This window comes from Haliotis rubra, unplaced genomic scaffold, assembly GCF_003918875.1.
Source record: "Haliotis rubra isolate DU_JTF1 unplaced genomic scaffold, ASM391887v1 Scf73, whole genome shotgun sequence".
Taxonomy (NCBI): Eukaryota; Metazoa; Mollusca; class Gastropoda; order Lepetellida; family Haliotidae; genus Haliotis; species Haliotis rubra.
This window is the reverse complement of record NW_025767446.1, coordinates 957,845-979,192: the sequence shown is the minus strand read 5'-3', so window position 1 is coordinate 979,192 and position 21,348 is coordinate 957,845. Positions and strand designations below refer to the sequence as shown.

The 21,348-nt window shown below is 40.3% G+C and overlaps 1 protein-coding gene across 1 annotated transcript in view; it reads left to right on the top strand.

Annotated features, from left to right (window-relative positions):
* Positions 1 to 21,348, top strand: part of LOC124259590 (mucin-like protein) — a 45,963-nt gene that overhangs the window by 9,466 nt on the left and 15,149 nt on the right. The window contains exons 7-23 of the mRNA XM_046693747.1: positions 713 to 959; positions 1,607 to 1,791; positions 2,660 to 2,753; positions 3,110 to 3,188; positions 5,099 to 5,251; positions 7,184 to 7,307; positions 11,056 to 11,337; positions 11,536 to 11,679; positions 12,226 to 12,411; positions 12,900 to 13,076; positions 14,394 to 14,510; positions 15,289 to 15,420; positions 17,427 to 17,554; positions 18,448 to 18,521; positions 18,745 to 18,950; positions 19,927 to 20,067; positions 20,532 to 20,663. Of these exons, the coding sequence (XP_046549703.1) occupies positions 713 to 959; positions 1,607 to 1,791; positions 2,660 to 2,753; positions 3,110 to 3,188; positions 5,099 to 5,251; positions 7,184 to 7,307; positions 11,056 to 11,337; positions 11,536 to 11,679; positions 12,226 to 12,411; positions 12,900 to 13,076; positions 14,394 to 14,510; positions 15,289 to 15,420; positions 17,427 to 17,554; positions 18,448 to 18,521; positions 18,745 to 18,950; positions 19,927 to 20,067; positions 20,532 to 20,663 (2,601 nt within the window). The remainder of the gene's footprint in view (positions 1 to 712; positions 960 to 1,606; positions 1,792 to 2,659; positions 2,754 to 3,109; positions 3,189 to 5,098; positions 5,252 to 7,183; positions 7,308 to 11,055; positions 11,338 to 11,535; positions 11,680 to 12,225; positions 12,412 to 12,899; positions 13,077 to 14,393; positions 14,511 to 15,288; positions 15,421 to 17,426; positions 17,555 to 18,447; positions 18,522 to 18,744; positions 18,951 to 19,926; positions 20,068 to 20,531; positions 20,664 to 21,348) is intronic.

The following is a 21,348-nucleotide window of genomic DNA, read 5'->3' as shown; positions in this document are numbered from 1 at the left end:
TGTGTGTATAAATGATCCAAGGATAGTCACTGTGTGTTAGCGATTCATGCATGGTCAGTGTGTGTATAAATGATTCAAGTATAGTCACTGTGTGTAAGTGATTCATGCATGGTCAATGTGTGTATAAATGATCCAAGTATAGTCACTGTGTGTAAGTGATTCATGCATGGTCGATGTGTGTATGAATGATTCAAGTATAGTCACTGTGTGTAAGTGATTCATGCATGGTCAATGTGTGTATAAATGATTCAAGTATAGTCACTGTGTGTAAGTGATTCATGCATGGTCGATGTGTGTATGAATGATTCAAGTATATTCACTGTGTGTAAGTGATTCATGCATGGTCAATGTGTGTGAGTGTTTCATTCATAGTTGCTGTGTGTAAGTGAATATTTCCTGTTTAGCCCAGTATGAGTAGTTTGTTTGGGGAGTTGGTGAGTGTTGTTTTATGGTCCTCTCAGCGGGATGCTAGTCCCGACATTACTAAACCAGTGGTGGAAAGCATGAGCGTATGATGACAGAATCCTAAACAGTTCATGTTTTTTGTCTAACACCTTTAACCATAGAAAATAATAACTTTTCACAAACTCATTGATTAGGATTTTGTCTGATCAGGAAGGCATGGTGTCTGTAGCAGAAATGTCATAATTCCCACAGGATTAAATGGCTTGAAAATATTGGTTTCATACAATGGACTATATTTCTATTTCAGGAAGTCGTAGTCTTGAGGCCTACAAGATGTTCAGTAATAGCAGTACTTTACCTGCTAATGAAAACTACAAATGTCTGGACCGGTTAGCAGAAATACCTCAACCAGATTCTGCCAGTGCATATTACAGAAACAGGTGCCCCTGTACAAGGAAACAGGCACTGCTTGACAAATGGTTCATGTATAATACCACGGAGGACTGTGCCATTCTGAGGTTCGACCCTGAAAGAGGAACATGCAAATATGACCCGTAAGTAATTATGTGTTTTAGTGAATGATTAGCTTAGGCTCAGACTCATGTTTAAGTCAGGTTCAAGCACAGGCTCAGGCTTAAACAGGCTCAGACTCATGTTTAAGTCAGGTTCAAGCACAGACTCAGGCTTAAACAGGCTCAGACTCATGTTTAAGTCAGGTTCAAGCACAGGCTCAGGCTTAAACAGGCTCAGACTCATGTTTAAGTCAGGTTAAAGCACAGGCTCAGGTCAGGTTCAGGCACAGACTCAGGCCTAAGCTTAGGCTCAAACTTAGGTTCAGGTTACGTTAAAGATCAGGCTCAGGTCGAGGTTCAGACTTCGGCTCAGGCAATTACAATGTATGAGCAGGCCTAAGTATGTGATTGCATGCAGACCTTCTGAAGATAAGAAAATGGTATTCAGCAACTTCTTCTAGTTGTTAAAGACAACAAACAGGAATGGATGGTCAGGTTCTCAGACATGGAAGATGCATGTCACCATATCCCAGTTGCATACACCGACTGATACTATATAGACATTGCTGGATTATTGCTTGAAGCCGCAGTAGGTAAAAAACACAGCAATATATTTACGCGATGGATGCATGGGAATATTGCTTCCAGCCACTGCCTGGTCCTGACTCACCTGTTTAACATCTTTTCAGAGTTTACGGAACTCTTCTGTCCAATGAGAAAGGAGCAGGTTATCTAAGGGGCAGCAACACATCAGTAGCCAGCCAAGTTGATGCTGTCAACAGCGTCTGCTGTAGCAGCAACAGCGCTTTGTGTAAAGTCTTCTATGCACAGTACCCCTCTGACACCTGTGCAAACAACACCATTGTGACTTCAGGTGAGTGTTCTTCATAGAAACTACTGTGGACAAGTACTGCTGGAAATAGGAACTTGTATACTGTGTGGCGTGACTGATCAGACTGCTGACCATTACTACAATGTCTGGTGGCCAATCTTTCCTTGGGCATACAATGTCTGGTGTTATGGGCTTTTATTGGCATACAATGTCTGGTGTTATGTGCTTTTATTGGCATACAATGTCTGGTGTTATGGCTGGTGTTATGTCTGGTGTTATGTGCTGTCTTGGCATACAATGTCTGTTGTTATGTGCTCTTATTGGCATACAATGTCTGGTGTTATGTGCTCTTATTGGCATACAATGTCTGGTGTTATGTGCTCTTATTGGCATACAATGTCTGGTGTTATGTGCTCTTATTGGCATACAATGTCTGGTGTTATGTGCTCTTATTGGCATACAATGTCTGGTGTTATGTGCTCTTATTGGCATACAATGTCTGGTGTTATGTGCTCTTATTGGCATACAATGTCTGGTGTTATGTGCTCATATGGCATACAATGTCTGGTGTTATGTGCTCTTATTGGGCATACAATGTCTGGTGTTATGTTATGTTTGGTGTTATACTTATTGGCATACAATGTCTGGTGTTATGTGCTCTTATTGGCATACAATGCCTGGTATTATGTGCTCTTATTGGCATACAATGTCTGGTGTTATGTGCTCATATTGGCATACAATTCCTGGTATTATGTGCTCTTATTGGCATACAATTCCCGGTGTTGTGTTCACAGCAATGTCCAGCTTTGGAAATATCCAAGATGGTATGCAAAGCCCCGTATACAGCTGTGTCTGTTGGAGAATAAGGTGTGTATTTTACACATGAACATTAGTGGTGTTTCTTCTTCAGGTTACTATTGGGGAAGTCCTGTGTCCAAGGTGTCCGCTGGAACTCCATACATTTTCAATGGCATAGGGGAGTATGTCCTGTTTGGCAGCAGCAGGTAAGCATGTACCTGAATATTATACAAGATCTTCTTTAAACAACTGATTTATGGATTCCATTGACCATAGCAAAAAACCCAACAGAAACAAACAAACATGGGAAAAGTCTAAAATGTGTTTATTGCATACAGTGCAAATTTACTTGTTCACCGCTCTCTTTTCAGAACCTACAGGTAAACTCTTTCTGGATTTGTTTATGTGGACAGTAAAAGATATATTTATTAATATTTTTACACATAGCCGAAATACATTGACTGATGAAGAAAACATTTGGTTATAATGACTGCTGCAATTGTGCTCATCAGTAGTGAATGACATACAGCATGATGACAACTTGTTATGTTCTTGGTTGCAGCGGACCTGTGATACAGGGGAGGCTGCAGAGAGTAGCTGACAACATCAACGTCACGGTCCTCACTGCCGTTGCTATTGAGGTAATACAAGTCTATTGTATTTTGTGATATTTAGTTGGAAGTGAGATTGCTTTAACCAGTGCTTCAGCCAGGCAAGCGCCATTGCGCCATTGACACTAAAAAATATGCAGTGGCACTTTTTTACAATGCTAGAGCATACCCATTGGCTCAACATTTAATATAATCCTCAGGTCTTCTATACCATGGTTACCATGAATGGCAAAAAGTCTCAACTACATTGGCACACATTTTAGTAGTTAAAGTGCCAATTGGCAACACTCAACAAAATTCTGGCTGAAGCACTGTTTAACACCCCTCCAAATAAGAATTATAATACTTGAATTATCATGTAACCAGCACCTTGAGCAAGCACTAGTTGCCTGGATATGTGCGCTATATAAATATCATATAATAGCATGTCACCTGCAAAGTAACACATTGCAAATGTCACCTGTAAAGTAACACACTGCACATGTCACCTGTAAAGTAATACATTACACATGTCACCTGTAAAGTAACACATTGCACCTGTCACCAGGTAAAGTAACACATTGCACATGTCACCTGTAAAGTAACACATTGCACATGTCACCTGAAAATTAACACATTGCACATGTCACCTGCAAAGTAACACATTGCACCTGCCACCTGTAGAGTAATACATTGTACATGTCACCTGTAAAAGAATACATTGCACCTGTCACCTGTACAAGAACACAACACACCTGTAACACACATTGCAACACCTGTAAAGTAAACACCTGTCACCTGTAAAGAACATATTGTACATGCCACCTGTAATAAGAACATATTGTACATGCCACCTGTACAAGAACACACTGTACAACTGTCACCTGTACAAGAACACACTGTCATACATGTCACCTGTACATGCCACTGTCACCTGTAAAGAACATATTGTACATGCCACCTGTACATTGTACATGCCACCTGTACAAGAACATACATGCCACCTGTACAAGAACATATTGTACACCCTGTACAAGAACACACTGCAACTGTCACCTGTACAAGAACATATTGTACATGCCACCTGTACAAGAACATATTGCACATGCCACCTGTACAAGAACATATTGTACATGCCACCTGTACAAGAACACACTGCAACTGTCACCTGTACAAGAACATATTGTACATGCCACCTGTACAAGAACACATTGTACATGCCACCTGTACAAGAACATATTGTACATGCCACCTGTACAAGAACATATTGTACATGCCACCTGTACAAGAACATATTGTACATGCCACCTGTACAAGAACATATTGTACATGCCACCTGTACAAGAACACACTGCAACTGTCACCTGTACAAGAACATATTGTACATGCCACCTGTACAAGAACATATTGTACATGCCACCTGTACAAGAACATATTGTACATGCCACCTGTACAAGAACACACTGCATCTGTCACCTGTACAAGAACATATTGTACATGCCACCTGTACAAGAACATATTGTACATGCCACCTGTACAAGAACATATTGTACATGCCACCTGTACAAGAACACATTGTACATGCCACCTGTACAAGAACATATTGTACATGCCACCTGTACAAGAACACACTGCAACTGTCACCTGTACAAGAACATATTGTACATGTCACCTGTACAAGAACACCTGTACAAGAACACACTGCAACTGTCACCTGTACAGGAACACACAGATCCGAGTGAGCCTCCACATTCCTGCTCATGATGATCCTTGGTCTGTCAGCACGATGCCCTAGCTCGCTGGTTCCACCAAGTGGTATATGTGTGAAACCTGTACCATTTGGCGATGATAGAACTGGAGTGTTGCTTAGAGCTGCATTAAACCCATCTCACTCTGTAAACAGATATTTACTTTACTTGACTTTATGTAACAATATGCTGATAATGCATCCATTATTTCAGGTGAATCATGTTACTGTGGAGGCCATGCTCGGAGCTGATAAGAACTCAGTGGAGTTCTACCATCAGGGTGTCATGCTTCAGAATGGCGATAAGATGGAGGACTTTATGCTGGACGGAAACACTATCATTTTCCGATATGGCCAGTATGTCCAGGTAAGTGACTGACATTGTGGTGGTCTGGGATTCTCATTTCAAATCAAGTTTACTTAAATTCATTTTGATACTAGTATTTGTCAAGAAAATATTTCTTCACTTATCTTCTCTTATGAGTGTTTTCTCTCCAAGAGTCTTACATAACCAAAGATAAATATACGTCCTTTCAATATACGACCCATGAAGATCCAGGTTAGAATTGATCTTCAGTAACGTATGCTTGTCGTAAGAGGTGACTAACGGGATTGGGTGGTCAGGCTCACTGACTTGGTTGACACATGCCATCGGTTCCAAATTGCGCAGATCGATGCTCATGCTGTTGATCACTGGATTGTCTGGTCCAGACTCGATTTATTCACGTATCGGGAAATAGGCAACGATACATATTATTTAATTAATCTTTTTATAATAATTTTCTGATTAAGTAAAAATGAAAATATAAAAGAAATAGGTAAGAGGATATTATGACATCTTACAAATGGATTAAAATAGCAGGAGTTTTCATCTCCTTTGTGGTTTATCTGGACATTATATGTGTGTAAACTTTTATTTTTATTAGAAATAAACTTTTTAAGTTGAAGTTGTATTATTTGAATAATATGTTGAAAATACCTTTGGTATTTATCAACAGTTGGATTAGACCTAAATTATTGTAGTAGCAATAATGTTTCACGAGCTGATATTTTCCTTGACAAATGTAGGCTTCTATCTTATTATAAGGCTATGTTTCATTTTTTCATTATTCTATTCAGTCTAAAGAAAGTTTACTTTACCTAATACAGAGACACTTTTGCCCATCTTTAGTCTTTATAAATAATTTCTTTATGAGAAAGTGTACCAAACGTCATTCATGAAATAGGTAATGTTAATAATACTTTTATTCAGAGACATAGGTGCATAAATTATTGTTTTGATCAAATTGTGCACTTCAAGATCATGTCACATGATTGTGACTTCAATTAAATTTTTCTTGAGTAATACAGATGTGCACAATATCTCAAACTCTTTAAATTACTTGAAATTCAACATCCTTTGCTGTTTATAGAAGTTAAAGTATATAAATAGTATGGGTGGGTTGATGGAGGACATGGTGTAAGCTAGTTTCAGTTAATTTGTCATATATGTGAAATGAGAAATCATACATCTATCTGCGTTAACTTTCCTTTGGACAGCAGTTATGATTAAAAGAATTTTTTTATAGTAAAGTGTAGGGCTAGTAATATTTGAAAAGGACTAGTGACACACAAAATCCACTAGCCCGGAGCACTAGTTAAAGTGTTTAGTGAATGTCGGTCCCTGCTGTTTTAAAATAAAAATATAAACAGAAGAATGTTCTGGTTTTTTGCTTTGAAAGAAGCTATACAATGCACAGTGGTTACTCGCATATACTGTGATTCAGTCTGAAGGTAAAAGAATATTACCAAGTGGACAGATCTCAATAACTGTTCTTCCACAATATATCTCAATACGTATCGCAATACAGAAGAGTGTATCGCAATATATCGCAATACGTATCGCAATACAGAAGAGTGTATCGCAATATATCGCATGTACAGAAGAGTGTATCGCAATATATCGCAATACGTATTGCAATACAGAAGAGTGTATCGCAATATATCGCAATACGTATTGCAATACAGAAGAGTGTATCGCAATATATCGCAATACGTATTGCAATACAGAAGAGTGTATCGCAATATATCGCAATATATCGCAATACGTATTGCAATACAGAAGAGTGTATCGCAATATATCGCAATACGTATTGCAATACAGAAGAGTGTATCGCAATATATCGCAATACGAAATTTGGGGCAATACACAGCCCTAATGCCTGGTATACTTAAAGAACTTTATGGAGGTCCTGGGGATCTGTGTATGTATAAGTGTTAACGGTATGACCTTGACTGTAAATCACGCTGTATTCTCCAGGTGACAGCCAGTGGTCAGTTACTCGTGTCAGTGTTCACGCCCCAGACTGACAATGCCATCTTTAATTCTGGACTTGTGTCTGTCATGGCCAGTGATGCTGTCCCACAGGAAAAAGTTGATGCGGGTAAGTTCCCAACTTCATCATCAAGTCAATAGTTGTGTACATTGACGTCCATCCCCTGTCTTCTGCAGCTACCATTAATTACATTGTGTGTGTACAGTAACGTGGACATGTGTTTCAATGGGCTGTGTTCCAGGAATAGTATGTGGGTAATCCCCAGTAAATGATGAACAGTTTTATTAGCATGTAGACAAAGTTGCTTGATTGGCATTTTAGAAGATGCTATTTGATGAACATAAAGAATTTTCTGGATTTCTTCTTCTGTTATTCTTTGATACGTTTCGGGGCCTGTTCCGGTTTTACCTGTAGTCAAGTATTCAACTATCTGGAAAGCTAAAATTTGACTCATATTGACATAAGGTGGGTTGGAATGTTTGTGGAGATTTTCAAGAAGAAATATTGACTAGGAATGTGGATTTTGAGCATAATATTTGTGTGCTTAAATGCATTCATTGGTATTCAGTCATCAAGAAAGCTAGTCAGTGAGCTTACCAATCAAGACAACAATACAGCCAGGTATTGTTTCAACACAATGGGCAGTGACAGGCTTCACTACACCAGGGGCCAACTGATTGAATTAGCAATCCAAGGCGAGACAAAACAAAGTGAAACTGTGTGGAGAAAACTTACTTCACTAAAGATAAATTCCAAATGTGTAACCAAAAGGGGATCACGTGGTGGACAGAAGAGGAAAATAAAGAAGAATACTCCAGATTGCAAGAAACCAACTTTTGCATTCTGTTTGATCAATGCCCAGTCTGTGAGAAACAAATCAACTATTATTCATGATTACATATTAGACCACAATCTCGACATACTCGCTATTGCCGAAACATGGCTTAAATGTAAGGACACCTCTGTGATTACGGACACACTTCCATCTAATTATGACATCATTAACGTTAACCGACCACGGCGTTCTGGAGGAGGCGTCGCAATTATCCACAAAAAAATCATATACAGTGAAGGTAAATCATATGGAGAAATACACGACGATGGAGGTAGTTGAAGCCACATTCTCCGGTGGATTGAAATCACTAACTCTTACCGTTATCTACCGCCCCCCAAAGTCAAGTAAAAATCAGACCACTTACAAGGATTTTCAGCAAGAATTCGTGTCTGTCGCCGAGACAAAATTGTCTCTATGTCATGATTTTATGATTGTCGGAGACTTCAACATTCACATGGAAGATCCGAATTGTACCGATGCTTGCAATTTCAAGGAAGTATTGGACAGTCTAAACCTTCAACAGCACATAAGTGAACCAACCCATAGAAGTGGCCACGCTCTTGATTTAGTCATCTCAAGACAGGCTGAGCAGACAGTCAAAACAGTCACTGTGAAAAAACCATATGATCTCTGACCATTATTCAGTATTTTGTGAACTTAACCTCCCAAGAGCTGCCCCTATGAGAAAAATGATTAAATACAGAAAAACGAAAAATATTGACCTACATCGTCTAAATTGTGACCTACGAAAACGTTTTACTGAAAACGATGTTGTTCAAACGGGGACCATTTATGATCAAACAAATGAGTTCAACCAAATTCTCTCAGAAACGATTGAAGCACATGCACCTGTACAGAAAAGGGTTGTTACCATTCGACCTGATACAAGCTGGTATACAGATGAAGTTCGAGCTACCAAGCGAGAGAAAAGACACGCTGAGAAACTCTGGAGAAAAACGCACTTGGAAATACATCGTCAGATGTACAAGGCAGCCAGAGATAAACACAATGCCCTCCTAGTTCAAACTCGTACGCAACATATTAACTCCCGCATAGCTCAATCTTCTTCCAATCCGAAGGCTCTGTTCAAAGAGTTGAATAATCTGTTACATAAAAGACAGACATTCTGCCTAATCATACCAGTGAACTGGATCTTGCGAATCGTTTTGCTGATTTCTTCACTACCAAGATTGAGAACATCCGTGTCGACCTACAACAGAACCAACCGAACATAACAACTCCAGATAAAAGTTCAATGGACAGTGCCTTAGTACCATCAGACCAACATCAGAAAGTGAGATAGCACGCATAATAAAGAAGAGTCCATCAAAGTCATGTGAATTAGATCCGATCCCAACATGGATCTTACAATCTGCATTGACTCTATCTCACCTACGTTAGTGGCCATGTTCAATACATCGCTGGCTGCATCTGAAGTACCAAGCACATTCAAAATGGCTCTTATTCGTCCACTTATCAAGAAAACTTCACTTGATCCAAATGACATTAGAAATTATAGGCCGGTGTCTAACCTACCATTTCTATCAAAGGTACTTGAGAAGATTGTAGCAATCCAAATCAAAGAACATCTGGAAAAACAACCTGATGGAAGAGTTCCAGTCTGCCTATAGAGAACACCACAGTACAGAAACAGCACTCCTTCGTGTGCAAAATGACATCCTTTCTCATCTCGACAATCAGAGAGTAGTACTTCTTGTTCTACTAGACCTGTCAGCAGCCTTCGATACAATAGACCACAGTATCCTTCTGTCTCGACTTGAGAAGACTGTTGGTATCACCGACCAGCATTGATGTGGCTTGCGTCATATCTAAAAACAGAACTCAGTCAGTGAAAGTGGGTGAGGCCGTGTCAGAAGAAAGGTGGTTATCATATGGCGTTCCACAGGGTTCAGTCCTTGGACCACTCTTGTTTACCATCTATATGTTGCCACTAGGTGATGTTTTCCGAACCACTGCATTGACTTTCAGTGCTTTGCAGATGACACCCAGAGCTGTATCGCCTCCAGGATTGTATCACTTCAAGACAAGATAACGAAGCTGGAAAGCTGCATCAGTGACATCAGAACTTGGATGAGAATTAACTTTCTCAAACTAAATGACAACAAAACGGAAGTATTCATTGCTGGGCCAAAGCACTTACAGGAACGTATGACAGAATTCTCAGTCAATATTGGACCTGTGAATGTGCCTGCCTCTTCCCAAGTGAAGAATCTAGGAGTTGTTTTGACTCCCACATGACCATGAACAAGCAGGTCACCCAAATGTGCCAGTCTTCTCACTATCATCTTCATCAGATTGGTAAACTAAGACGATATCTTTCAGATGAAACCGCCAAAACTCTCACTCAAGCAACAGTCATATCTCGCCTTGACTATGCCAATTCACTTTTGTTTGGGATAACAGCTTCCCTGGTTCATCGACTCCAGGTTATACAAAACACAGCCGCCAGGATAATAACTCGTTGTCCTCGAAGAGACCACATCACCCCCAGGTTAAGAGAAACTGCATTGGCTACCCGTTGCCAGACGCATAAAATTCAAGGTGCTTACCATTATCTACAAGTGCCTGAAGACCAACACTGCTCCATCTTACTTGTCATCTCTTCTAAACAACCATAGACCAACAAGAACTCTTAGATCACAAGATAAAGATCTGCTTATCACCAGACCATCCAGGACCAAATACGGGGACCGCTGCTTTGAATGTGCAGCTCCCATGCTATGGAACAACCTCCCTATGTCGCTAAAATCCGCCCCAAGTCTACCAACTTTTCGAAAACATTTAAAGACACATCTATTTGAAATGAAATAGACTATCTGCACAAGCGCCTGTGAGCAGCCTAGCTGGAACTCGGCGCTATAGAAGTAGATTATTATTATTATTATTAGTTGAAGGGTGCTTGTGATATCCTCCTTTGATTCCTCACATTGGTACAATGTGTGAAGCTGATTTATGGTGTCAAATCCCTTACTAAGACGTTATGCCCACATTATCTTCCAGCCAAGGTAATGACTGAAGGTGACTCCAAATTCAACTACAGCCTAGCCACTGGCAACTTCTCCACCATATCAGCACAGTCCATCACCCCTCTCTCCTACTCCAACTTCACCGTGTACAGAGATGCCCTCTACAGCTCCAATGCCACTACAATTGACACAGCCAACACCACCTGCGGCGACGATGTTGCTTGTCTTGTCTCCTACAAGGCCCTGTCTGATGCCAGTGCTGCTTCTGGACTCAGGGGTAAAATGGAGGACATCAAACAGCACGAGACCACTCTCAGTAAGAGTAATTTGTGTTCTCTATCATTCTCTTATATGAGGTCTGAGAATTAATGTTCTTGTTTTTGTTATTTTTTTGTCAAAGTGCTAAGATGCAGCAGGCAAAGTCAAGCATTTTACATCTAAATTCAACTTGTTTCATGAAGCAAACATAAAACATTTCTCTGAAAAAATAGTCCTGATTCTTGATTTGTTTCAGACATGAAACCACCCATGTTTTCTGCGTTACCCCGAATTTGGAATGTGACAAAGGGAGAATATTCACTGGTTGTCAAGGCAACAAATGACTTAGACGCTACCTACAGTGTCATTACATCTGAAGACGGGGCTGTATACTCCTACAGTAATAAAACTTATTATTCCTTAGCGTGAGTGAGTGTGTGAGTGAGCAGTATTACAAGCATATTTATTGCAATCTGAGCTAGACAAACTATCGGGTTGACAGTAAGAGTTGATCATGAATTCATTCGACAAGGATATTACCTGAAATATTCATCCATCAATGGGGACTTTGATTACAATAGGTACCAGGCAGCCAATGCTATTCATGGATGGTGGCACAGCTGTATCAGGTGGTCATCATGTTCTAGTTGGACTTGGTGGATTGCATGCCATCATACCCAACTCACTCACTCACTCACTCACTCAATCTCCAGCAGAAAAACACAGCCATTCTATATCAAATTTGAAAATGTAACATCACTACATTGTTCATGTAATCAAAATCCAGTAAAATAATTCACAGATATAAACTTCTATTTCAATTTAACATCAAGCGAAAAGATAGTGATCAAAATATTTGTCCAATCATAAAACAATTGTGTCTATATATCATGTCATTTTTGGGTTTTCTCCTGTATCTAAGATTGCTTATTTAATACTATTCTAGATGAGACAAGTGGTGAGTTTACATGGAATGTAACAATGGACTTGTCAAAGACACAGAAAACCTTCCAGTTTCTGGCGACTGGTGGACTTAATGCCACGTATACCCCAGCAGTGGCGGTGTGTCTGTGTGCAGAGACATCACAGTGTGACTACAACATCATCAACTACAACGAGAAGAGAACATCAGGTACAGCTGCTCTCACTTTATGCTGAATAGCTCACATACTCCACGTCCCGAGATAACCCACATCATGTTCACCAAGGCATCATCTACACATCCGCTTGTATAAATCACTTTGTTAATGATGCAAAACTAGCTTCTGCTGGAGATATTGCTTTGGTGTGATTAAGTGTCATATTCCCAGGAGATAATGAAATTGTATCACATGCTTTGCAGACCATTGTGGCATCACTAAACATCCTTAATCTGTCCGCTACGGAAAATGATTAGCCTTTCATTTCACACTTAAAACAGTGGTTACTTCTGTTTACAAACTGGAAAGTTGGGACAATGGATGACAAAATTAAATGTTCATGTGTATTGACATGAAAATGATCAACACACACTGATAAAAATATAAAACACTTTGGCAAGTAACTGTTAGCAAAATCAGATGATATATTAAGTTGTGTGTTTTTCTTAATCAAATTGGTATTGTCTGATTTAAAATTCAGGATTATTTTCCCGAGCACTTTGCCGATGTCCCGAAAACACAAAGGGAGACTACTGTCAGGAAGTCAAACCTGTGTGTCATGGTCAGTGTTTCCTTGGCGCAATGTGTAATGAATCAAGGGCAGATAACCCCTGCACATGTCCAAATGGTTTGGAAGGCGATGGTATAAGATGTTATGGTAAGTAAAGCTTGTTCCTACATTAATGAATGTTACTTTTGACTTATAAGAGCAGATATTATGACAGCATTTTAGTACAGCCGATTTCAATATAAATTATGCTCAATGTCACCAGATTTTATGTCCAAGGTAAAGTTCCAATCCAAATAGAAATGAAACACTTGCTTCACACATGATTGCTCTCGCAAATTCATCTTTCATCCCGAAATTGACAAAGTAGATTGAGCTGCAGTCCTTGCACAGTGAGGACAATTAACTTACATTGTTTATTAAGGAGTGAGGTCTTAGCCCTATGGTTACAGTGCTTGTTTGTCTTGCCCTGTCATATGTTCGAATCAGACTCCAAGGTTTGTTTACAGTAGTTGTGTGGGTGACTTTGAGGGTAGGATTTTGATGGGTCTGCGAATAATGAAAGATAGCGAACTACACCAACTCTTTGCTTGTCTATGATCGCAAAAACACAGGCATGCAGTCAATCCTACAGCCCATGTTTGAATCCCCACATGGTATCAGTGTGTGAAGCCAAATTCTGGTGTCCATGAATAGTGTCAAAAGTGTCCTGAGTACCATGGTGCTGATGTACAAAACATCATTAGCACTAAGACTACCTTAAGTCTGTGTTAAAGTATGGGAGTTATGGTCACCTTAGCGCTAAGACTACCTTAAGTCTGTGTTAAGGTATGGGAGCTATGGTCACCTCAGCGCTAAGACTACCTTAAGTCTGTGTTAAGGTATTGGAGCTATGGTCACCTTAGTGCTTAGACTACCTTAAGTCTGTGTTAAGGAATGGGAGCTATGGTCATCTTAGCGCTAAGACTACCTTAAGTCTGTGTTAAGGTATGGGAGTTATGGTCACCTTAGCTCTAAGACTACCTTAAGTCTGTGTTATGGTATGGGAGCTATGGTCACCTTAGCTAAGACTACCTTAAGTCTGTGTTAAGGTATGGAAGCTATGGTCACCTCAGCGCTAAGACTACCTTAAGTCTGTGTTAAGGTATGGGAGCTATGGTCACCTTAGCGCTAAGACTACCTTAAGTCTGTGTTAAGGTATGGGAGCTATGGTCACCTTAGTGCTAAGACTACCTTAAGTCTGTGTTAAGGTATGGAAGCTATGGTCACCTCAGCGCTAAGACTACCTTAAGTCTGTGTTAAGGTATGGGAGCTATGGTCACCTTAGTGCTAAGACTACCTTAAGTCTGTGTTAAGGTATGGGAGTTACAGTCACCTTAGCACTAAGATCGCTTTGTATAACAGCACCCAGATCTGCTACTCATTCATTGTGTGTTAGAGTACATAGGTGAAGTTTGTTGTTGGCAGATAAGAACGAGTGTTCTGACAATGTGTGTGGCGACCACTCCGTGTGTACCAACCTCCGAGGCAGCTACAACTGTTCCTGCATCAAGGGCTACCAACTTCAGGACAACAAGTGTATCGGTAAGAAATAATGCACTTATCATTTGTTACCAGTAACACTAATTTGTCCAGGAGTCAAATAAAAGTTCTCCTGGTGGAGTAGCCTTGTGTGGGCAAAGTGGTTTCAAATCATGCCCAAGTTCGGCAGTTAATTCTGTATATTTGAACAATGTTTGAAGCCTATTCTTGCAATAAATACCCCTTTGTTTGACATAACTGTGATATTACTGAATTGGCAAAAACTAACACACACATTGGTTATCTTTCGAAAAATTTGAATCTTGTTTCACTTGTTTGAATATGACTTCAAGCTTTGCATTAATCTTATAACCCAGTGATGCATTCTGAACAGAGTTGCATCCCTTTGCTATGCCAGGATCTGGTTTTCGGTTCAAGTCAGAAGTTTAACCCATTACAATTCTATTTGTGTGGATCATGTGTGGCTAGGCGTGTCACTGGAGTAGTAAATGATTGCAACCAGTCTGACTTGTGAAACTCACATACAGTGATGTAACTGAAATATGTTTAAAACCAAAATCACTGGCTCTGCAGACCACACTAATTTATGAGTGATTTGCTTTTGAGAGATTTGTATTTTGTATGCATTTCGGGACAAGTATTGTACGGCCTGCATGTGCCATTTGATTATAATTGTGCCAACTTCAAAGAAACCTGATCTGGAAGAGGGAAGTGAATATTTCAAAAACATGGATGTTTGTATCACTCCATGAAAATCACTGGCTTATTTAGGAGCAGCACCATTCAGTCATGTACAGATGCTACTGTTATTGTTGTGCAGACATAGATGAATGTAAGACCAACAGCTGCCCCGGGTACAATGACAGTCTCCGGCAGTTCTGCGAGAACACTGATGGAGGATGCAAGTGGTCATGTCGCCCCACCTTCAAGGGAAGATACTGCACCAACAGAGGTATAACTATATTCTTGTGTTTGTAAGATGCATCCAATGCCACAAGGTTCATCATTATAATTATTAAATCAAAAAACAAATTCAACTTGCCAAGTCCTTTGTCTCTATTGTTGTATAATTTCAGGAATACAAATTCAAATTACCATTTTGACTGACTGACTGACTGAGTTTGGTTTTAAACTGCTTTTAGCAATATTCCAGCAACATCACGGCGGGGGACACCAGAAATGGGCTTCACACATTGTACCCATGTGGGGATTCGAACCGGGTCTTCGTGATTCAAAACCATTAGGCTACCCCACCGCCCATTACCATTTTGAATCTAGAACAGCTGGATGATGCAACTTTAACATGCACATTTTCTGTCCTAAAGAAATACAAGTTTTCTTTCAGTTGAATAACATGAATCTTTCTTATTGCTTTTGTCATTTCTTTATTTATAGGGACTTCAATTGTTATTTTTAATTCTAAGATGCCTAGCGGTTACAACAATTGAAAAAAAATAAATCATCAGACAATAAAGGTATAGTTTTTTTATGACGTAACAATTGAATGACGTTATCCCGTCACTGGCGCCATTCTAGTGTGCCCCCTCGTAATCGAACCATTTTACATTACGTCACAATGTAAGCAACGTCACGATGCATGTCAGTTGTCATTGCCTCGTACGGCCTCCTACAGTAAACTACACCGTTGCATCCAGTTTCTTGATTTGCAGTTGCTTCACGCGGCTAACATCACTGGTGGAAACATTACGTTTAGGTTTTACGACGGTTAAAATGGTTCAATTCAACTCACAAGTTTTCAGCTACACGGTCACAATGTTTACATTCCCACAATGCAATCATGGAATGTCGCTTGACTACTCAGCTTCATCTGGATGTACTGATCTAAACTTATGTTGGTAGTAGAAATGCGACGTTCATATTGCCCCATATGGTTTACGTTAAAGACAGATGTAATTAAAATAATTCAGAGAAGATATTTAATCCAAACGTAAACCGTCATCAAACTGTTATCATTTGTTTTTTTTCTGGTAACGTTCGTCTTAACGTAGGGGGGCAGAAACATCAAAAGCGCCAGTTAGCCCTGTGCGAGGATTCTTAATTTAGGTCACCGACACCGTCTTTTGTTTTCTGCCTTAAATTAATCGTAATTATCCTTAGAAAGTATTAAATTTGGCATCTTAGAAAAGAAATACAGTTCGCTCTACCACCATGTCAATAAAAGGTTGCAAATCAAAATAATATGTCCCTTGGTACATCAGTGTAGGTGATATCAATGTATAAGGTCTCCTTCAGCTATGACCCAAAGGTATACATTGCAATGATATCAACACATGCAGGAGATCCTAGAATTATGTGCAGCAATACTTCGGGGGCAGCATATACAATGACAATCAACACTAATCATACACCAGAGAATTTGAAGGTGTTCTCTATTATATTGAACTCTGACATCACTTGTAATTCATCACAACGCCATGATATGTTTGAATACCCCAATGCTCCTCAGAGATGCTTGTTTCATTGGCGGATCCAGAGGGTCCGGTGGAAACACCCCAGCCCCACCCCACCCCCTTTGAAAATGACTTAAGATCACATTGAAGATTTTTTTGCATTGGCGGAACCAATGGGGGTTCAGGGGTTTCCAACCCCAACCCCCTCCTCCTTTCAAAATTCCTGGATCCGCCCATGTTGTTTGATCGACAGAGGTGGATCCAATATTTGGGTAAATGAGGCATCCTCATAATTCAGAAAGTGACACGGTCAAACACATTATCTGAGAAAAGTAGGGGTGCACACCCCTCTACCCCCAGGATCTTAATCACTTCTCATTCATTATGACTGATTTGTAGTCCAGTGTTTAGCTTTAGAACACCTAATTCTAACTTTACAAACATCCACTGCTAAGGTATTCATTAGGAACCACGACTAACAATGAATCTAAAACAGAGCTGATAAGAGAGTTTGCAACTGAACAAATTTTCTCATTTCTTCTCACAGCCACTTACACATTTGGTGGGCAGATCGTCTTTGCTCAGGTTCCGGGGAGGGACCAAGTCTGGACGTCAGACCTCAACGACAAGAAGTCAGAGGCCTTTAAAAAGCTGGCTGAGAAAGTGGAGAAAGTTGTAAGTAGTCCATAGGAGTGAGTGAGTGAGTGAGTTGGGTTTAACACTGCTTTGAACAGTATTTCAGGAACGGCATACTGGTGATTAGGTGCCTGACTCTTAGAGTCTGTGTTTGAATCCAAGATGGGACTCAATCCTCCAAACGTACTAGTATCTGTACTTCCCTGAGAAAGGGAAATCTCAAATGCAGCACATGTTATATCACCTCGGCCTGTAAATAACCATGTGTGGTCCAGAAAGCATGTGTAATGATCCATGTCATTCTGATGGAGTAAAATACTGTCAGCCAGTTACAGTTTTGTCCACCCAATCCACAGTTTTCTCTCACTGAAGCATGAGCCACTGGAGGCCTGCTATATAACCCAAGGTCCCTTCAACAAAGTGATCATAACTCCCTCATTTTAACATAATACTAAGATCGCTTTGTGGAATGGTACCTAGAATCCTTATCCCTTATGTAATGAGGAATTAGGGACTGTTTCTGTAAGTCTTGACCCTTGACTGGATAAGAATCTTTAGTTTGGAGTAGAATATTCTCTATGTTACCCATTTATATGAAGAATATGTAGGAAACATCAATCCTTTGTGTTCTTATTATGCAGTGATATGAACACAAATAACATTTTTATTAACCCAACCCAACCAAATCCAATCCAGTCCTACCCATCCTGTCCCGTTCAATCCTGTACCGTCCCATCCTGTACCGTCCAATCCCAGTTCATCCAATCCAGTCCAATCCAGTCCAATCCAATCCAACCCACTTTTAAACTGGATTAAACTTTAAGCCTCCCTCCTGACCAGGTTAGGGAGATTTCACTGATCAACTGATGGAGCACAAATCAGAAAGGATTTCTGGTTACAGTTGTAGTCATGGTAACATGTCCTTGTTCCAGCTGAAGGAGGCCATGAAAATCCAGAATGATACCGTGACGGTCACAGAGTTTAAGCTGGTGGAAGGAACAACAGGGTAAGTTTTCTACAATTACTGATAAAGTCTTGTCTCATTGTTTATCTAGGACAACAATGTATTTGCTTTATTTAGAATCACAGCTCTGACAAGTGGAGGAATTTCTTGTCACATCTAGAAGTAATCTTTGTAAGTGCGGGTCTATCTTTACCATCTAATCCAATCGTTAACACAGTTGTTGAGGAGTTAAGTGTGCAGCCAGTGATTACATGTAATATTTCTGTGATAGAACCCGGCAAAAAAGACAAACAGAAAATGGTGAGATTGAAGCGAAGTTCGAGGTTGGCACAAACACACCTACCTCCGCAGCACCTCTACAAGCTTCTCTGGCAGACAGTTTCTCCTCCTGTCCTTCTGGAAGTTCCTGTACCCTGGGGAGCGGAGCTGATAGTCTGATCGGAGTTAATAAAGGGATGACAAATTTGTCAGGTGATTGTGATCTTCTACAATGCAATATATCCATGTTATATTTAGATGGTGAGAAAAGGCAAGATAAGCTATATAGCTGACTGACTGACTGACTGAGTATGGTTTTATGCCGTTTTTAGCAACATTCCAGCAATATCACGGCGGGGGACACCAGAAATGGGCTTCACAAATTGTACCCATGTGGGGAATCGAACCCGGGCCTTCGGCGTGACGAGCGAACGCTTTAACCACTAGGCTACCCCACCGCCCCTATATAGCTGACATATAGCTGTCATTGTTTATTGACTCTCCAGTGGGCTTTAAGCAAGCAAGAAGGCTGATTTTATTCCACTCCAATTCACAAATAAAGTACATATGATATAAAAGGCAATATACATGACATCATTGAGGTTTCGTAGGTTACAACAGAAATAAATATATAAAATATTGTTAAAGTTTCTAGAAGAGGGTAAATAAGATTGAAAGGATAAGGTTTAATAGTAGTGATTGTAGTGAGTATTTCCTCTTCCCCCTATGCAGTGTTTTAACACAAGTAAAGGTTGACTTGTTTGAAAAACTTACAAGTCTGCATCATCTGGAAAGAGTATAGAAATTAAAATCAATCACAGCTCAGTGATGTAGGTTCTAAATTGCCACTTACAGATAATGCTTTACTTTATCAATGTAAGTACCTTGATAGTAATAGTCATTATATGGTGTATGATATTATCGTAAATACTTAACTGACACTAAAGAAGTTTCTGATAGACATTTAGAAGTGAGAAAAGCATGAATATATGATGGTTTAATATATAATCCCATTTCTGTTATGCCAATCTGTGATATGGCTGGAATAGGACAATGAGCAATGTTCACTCAAATGAAATATAACCAGTGTTGAAAGGATATTAGCATCAAGAGTTTAATGTCAAGGCACAATCTTGTGTCTATTTTCATGAAGTCTTTACTTATGTCATACTTCTATTGTTTCTTGAAGATGACTATGACCTGTGTGGTAGTGACACCAACAATAACTGTCACGCTGCCTCCACTGTCTGCACCAGCAGTAACGGCACTTTCACATGTACGTGTCGTCCGGGCTTCAAAGTGTGGCCACTACATGAAAATGCCTGTGAAGGTAAGACTGACGCCATTTTAAGAACACTTTATTGCACTAACACTTTATTGTACTAACACTTTAATGTACTAACACTTTATTGTACTAACACTTTATTGTACCACTTAGTGAAGATCTGACTAATACTCCATGGGAACTCACTAATCATCAAATCAGCATTGAGGCTTGTAAATATTCGAAGCGTAAATGCTTAAAGTACTTGCGGTCACTAACACACATCAGCAGCTATGTTATAACAGAAATGTGCAGTATTCCCAACTGCTGATATCTTGTTTGAGTGGCATGTTAGAAGTTGGGACAATCAATAGTGAACAAACTTTATGGATAGCAACTTCTTTATGCGACATTTCGATACATGACAACGGTACAAGAATCTGTATCAAAATGTTGCACTCAAGAAATAAAGAAGTTGTTATCCAAAAAGTTTGTTAAGTATTCTCAACTGCTTCCTGACCTGCTTGCAGACATCAACGAGTGTGACAACATGACGGCAGCGTGTGGAGGGAAGGGAACCAACTGCACCAACCTACTGGGCACCTACTCCTGCAGCTGTCAGAAAGGCCACTACTGGACCAACCCCACGGACAAGTGTCAGAGTAAGTACCAGCTACTACTGGACCAACCCCACAGACAAGTGTCAGAGTAAGTACCTGCTACTACTGGACCAACCCCACAGGACAGTGTCAGAGTAAGTACCTGCTACTACTGGACCAACCCCACAGACAAGTGTCAGAGAGGTACCTGCTACTACTGGACCAACCCCACAGTAAAGTACCTGCTACTACTACTGGACCAACCCCACAGACAAGTGTCAGAGTAAGTACCAGCTACTACTGGACCAACCCCACAGACAAGTGTCAGAGTAAGTACCTGCTACTACTGGACCAACCCCACAGACAGAGTAAGTACCCACACTGACAAGTGTCAGACAAGTAAGTACCTGCTACTACTGGACCAACCCCACAGACAAGTGTCAGAGTACCAGCTACTACTGGACCAACCCCACAGACTGTCACCTACTGGACCAACCCCACAGACAAGTGTCAGAGTAAGTACCTGCTACTACTGGACCAACCCCACAGACAAGTGTCAGAGTAAGTACCTGCTACTACTGGACCAACCCCACAGACAAGTGTCAGAGTAAGTACCAGCTACTACTGGACCAACCCCACAGACAAGTGTCAGAGTAAGTACCTGCCACTACTGGACCAACCCACAGACAAGTGTCAGAGTAAGTACCTGCTACTACTGGACCAACCCCACGGACAAGTGTCAGAGTAA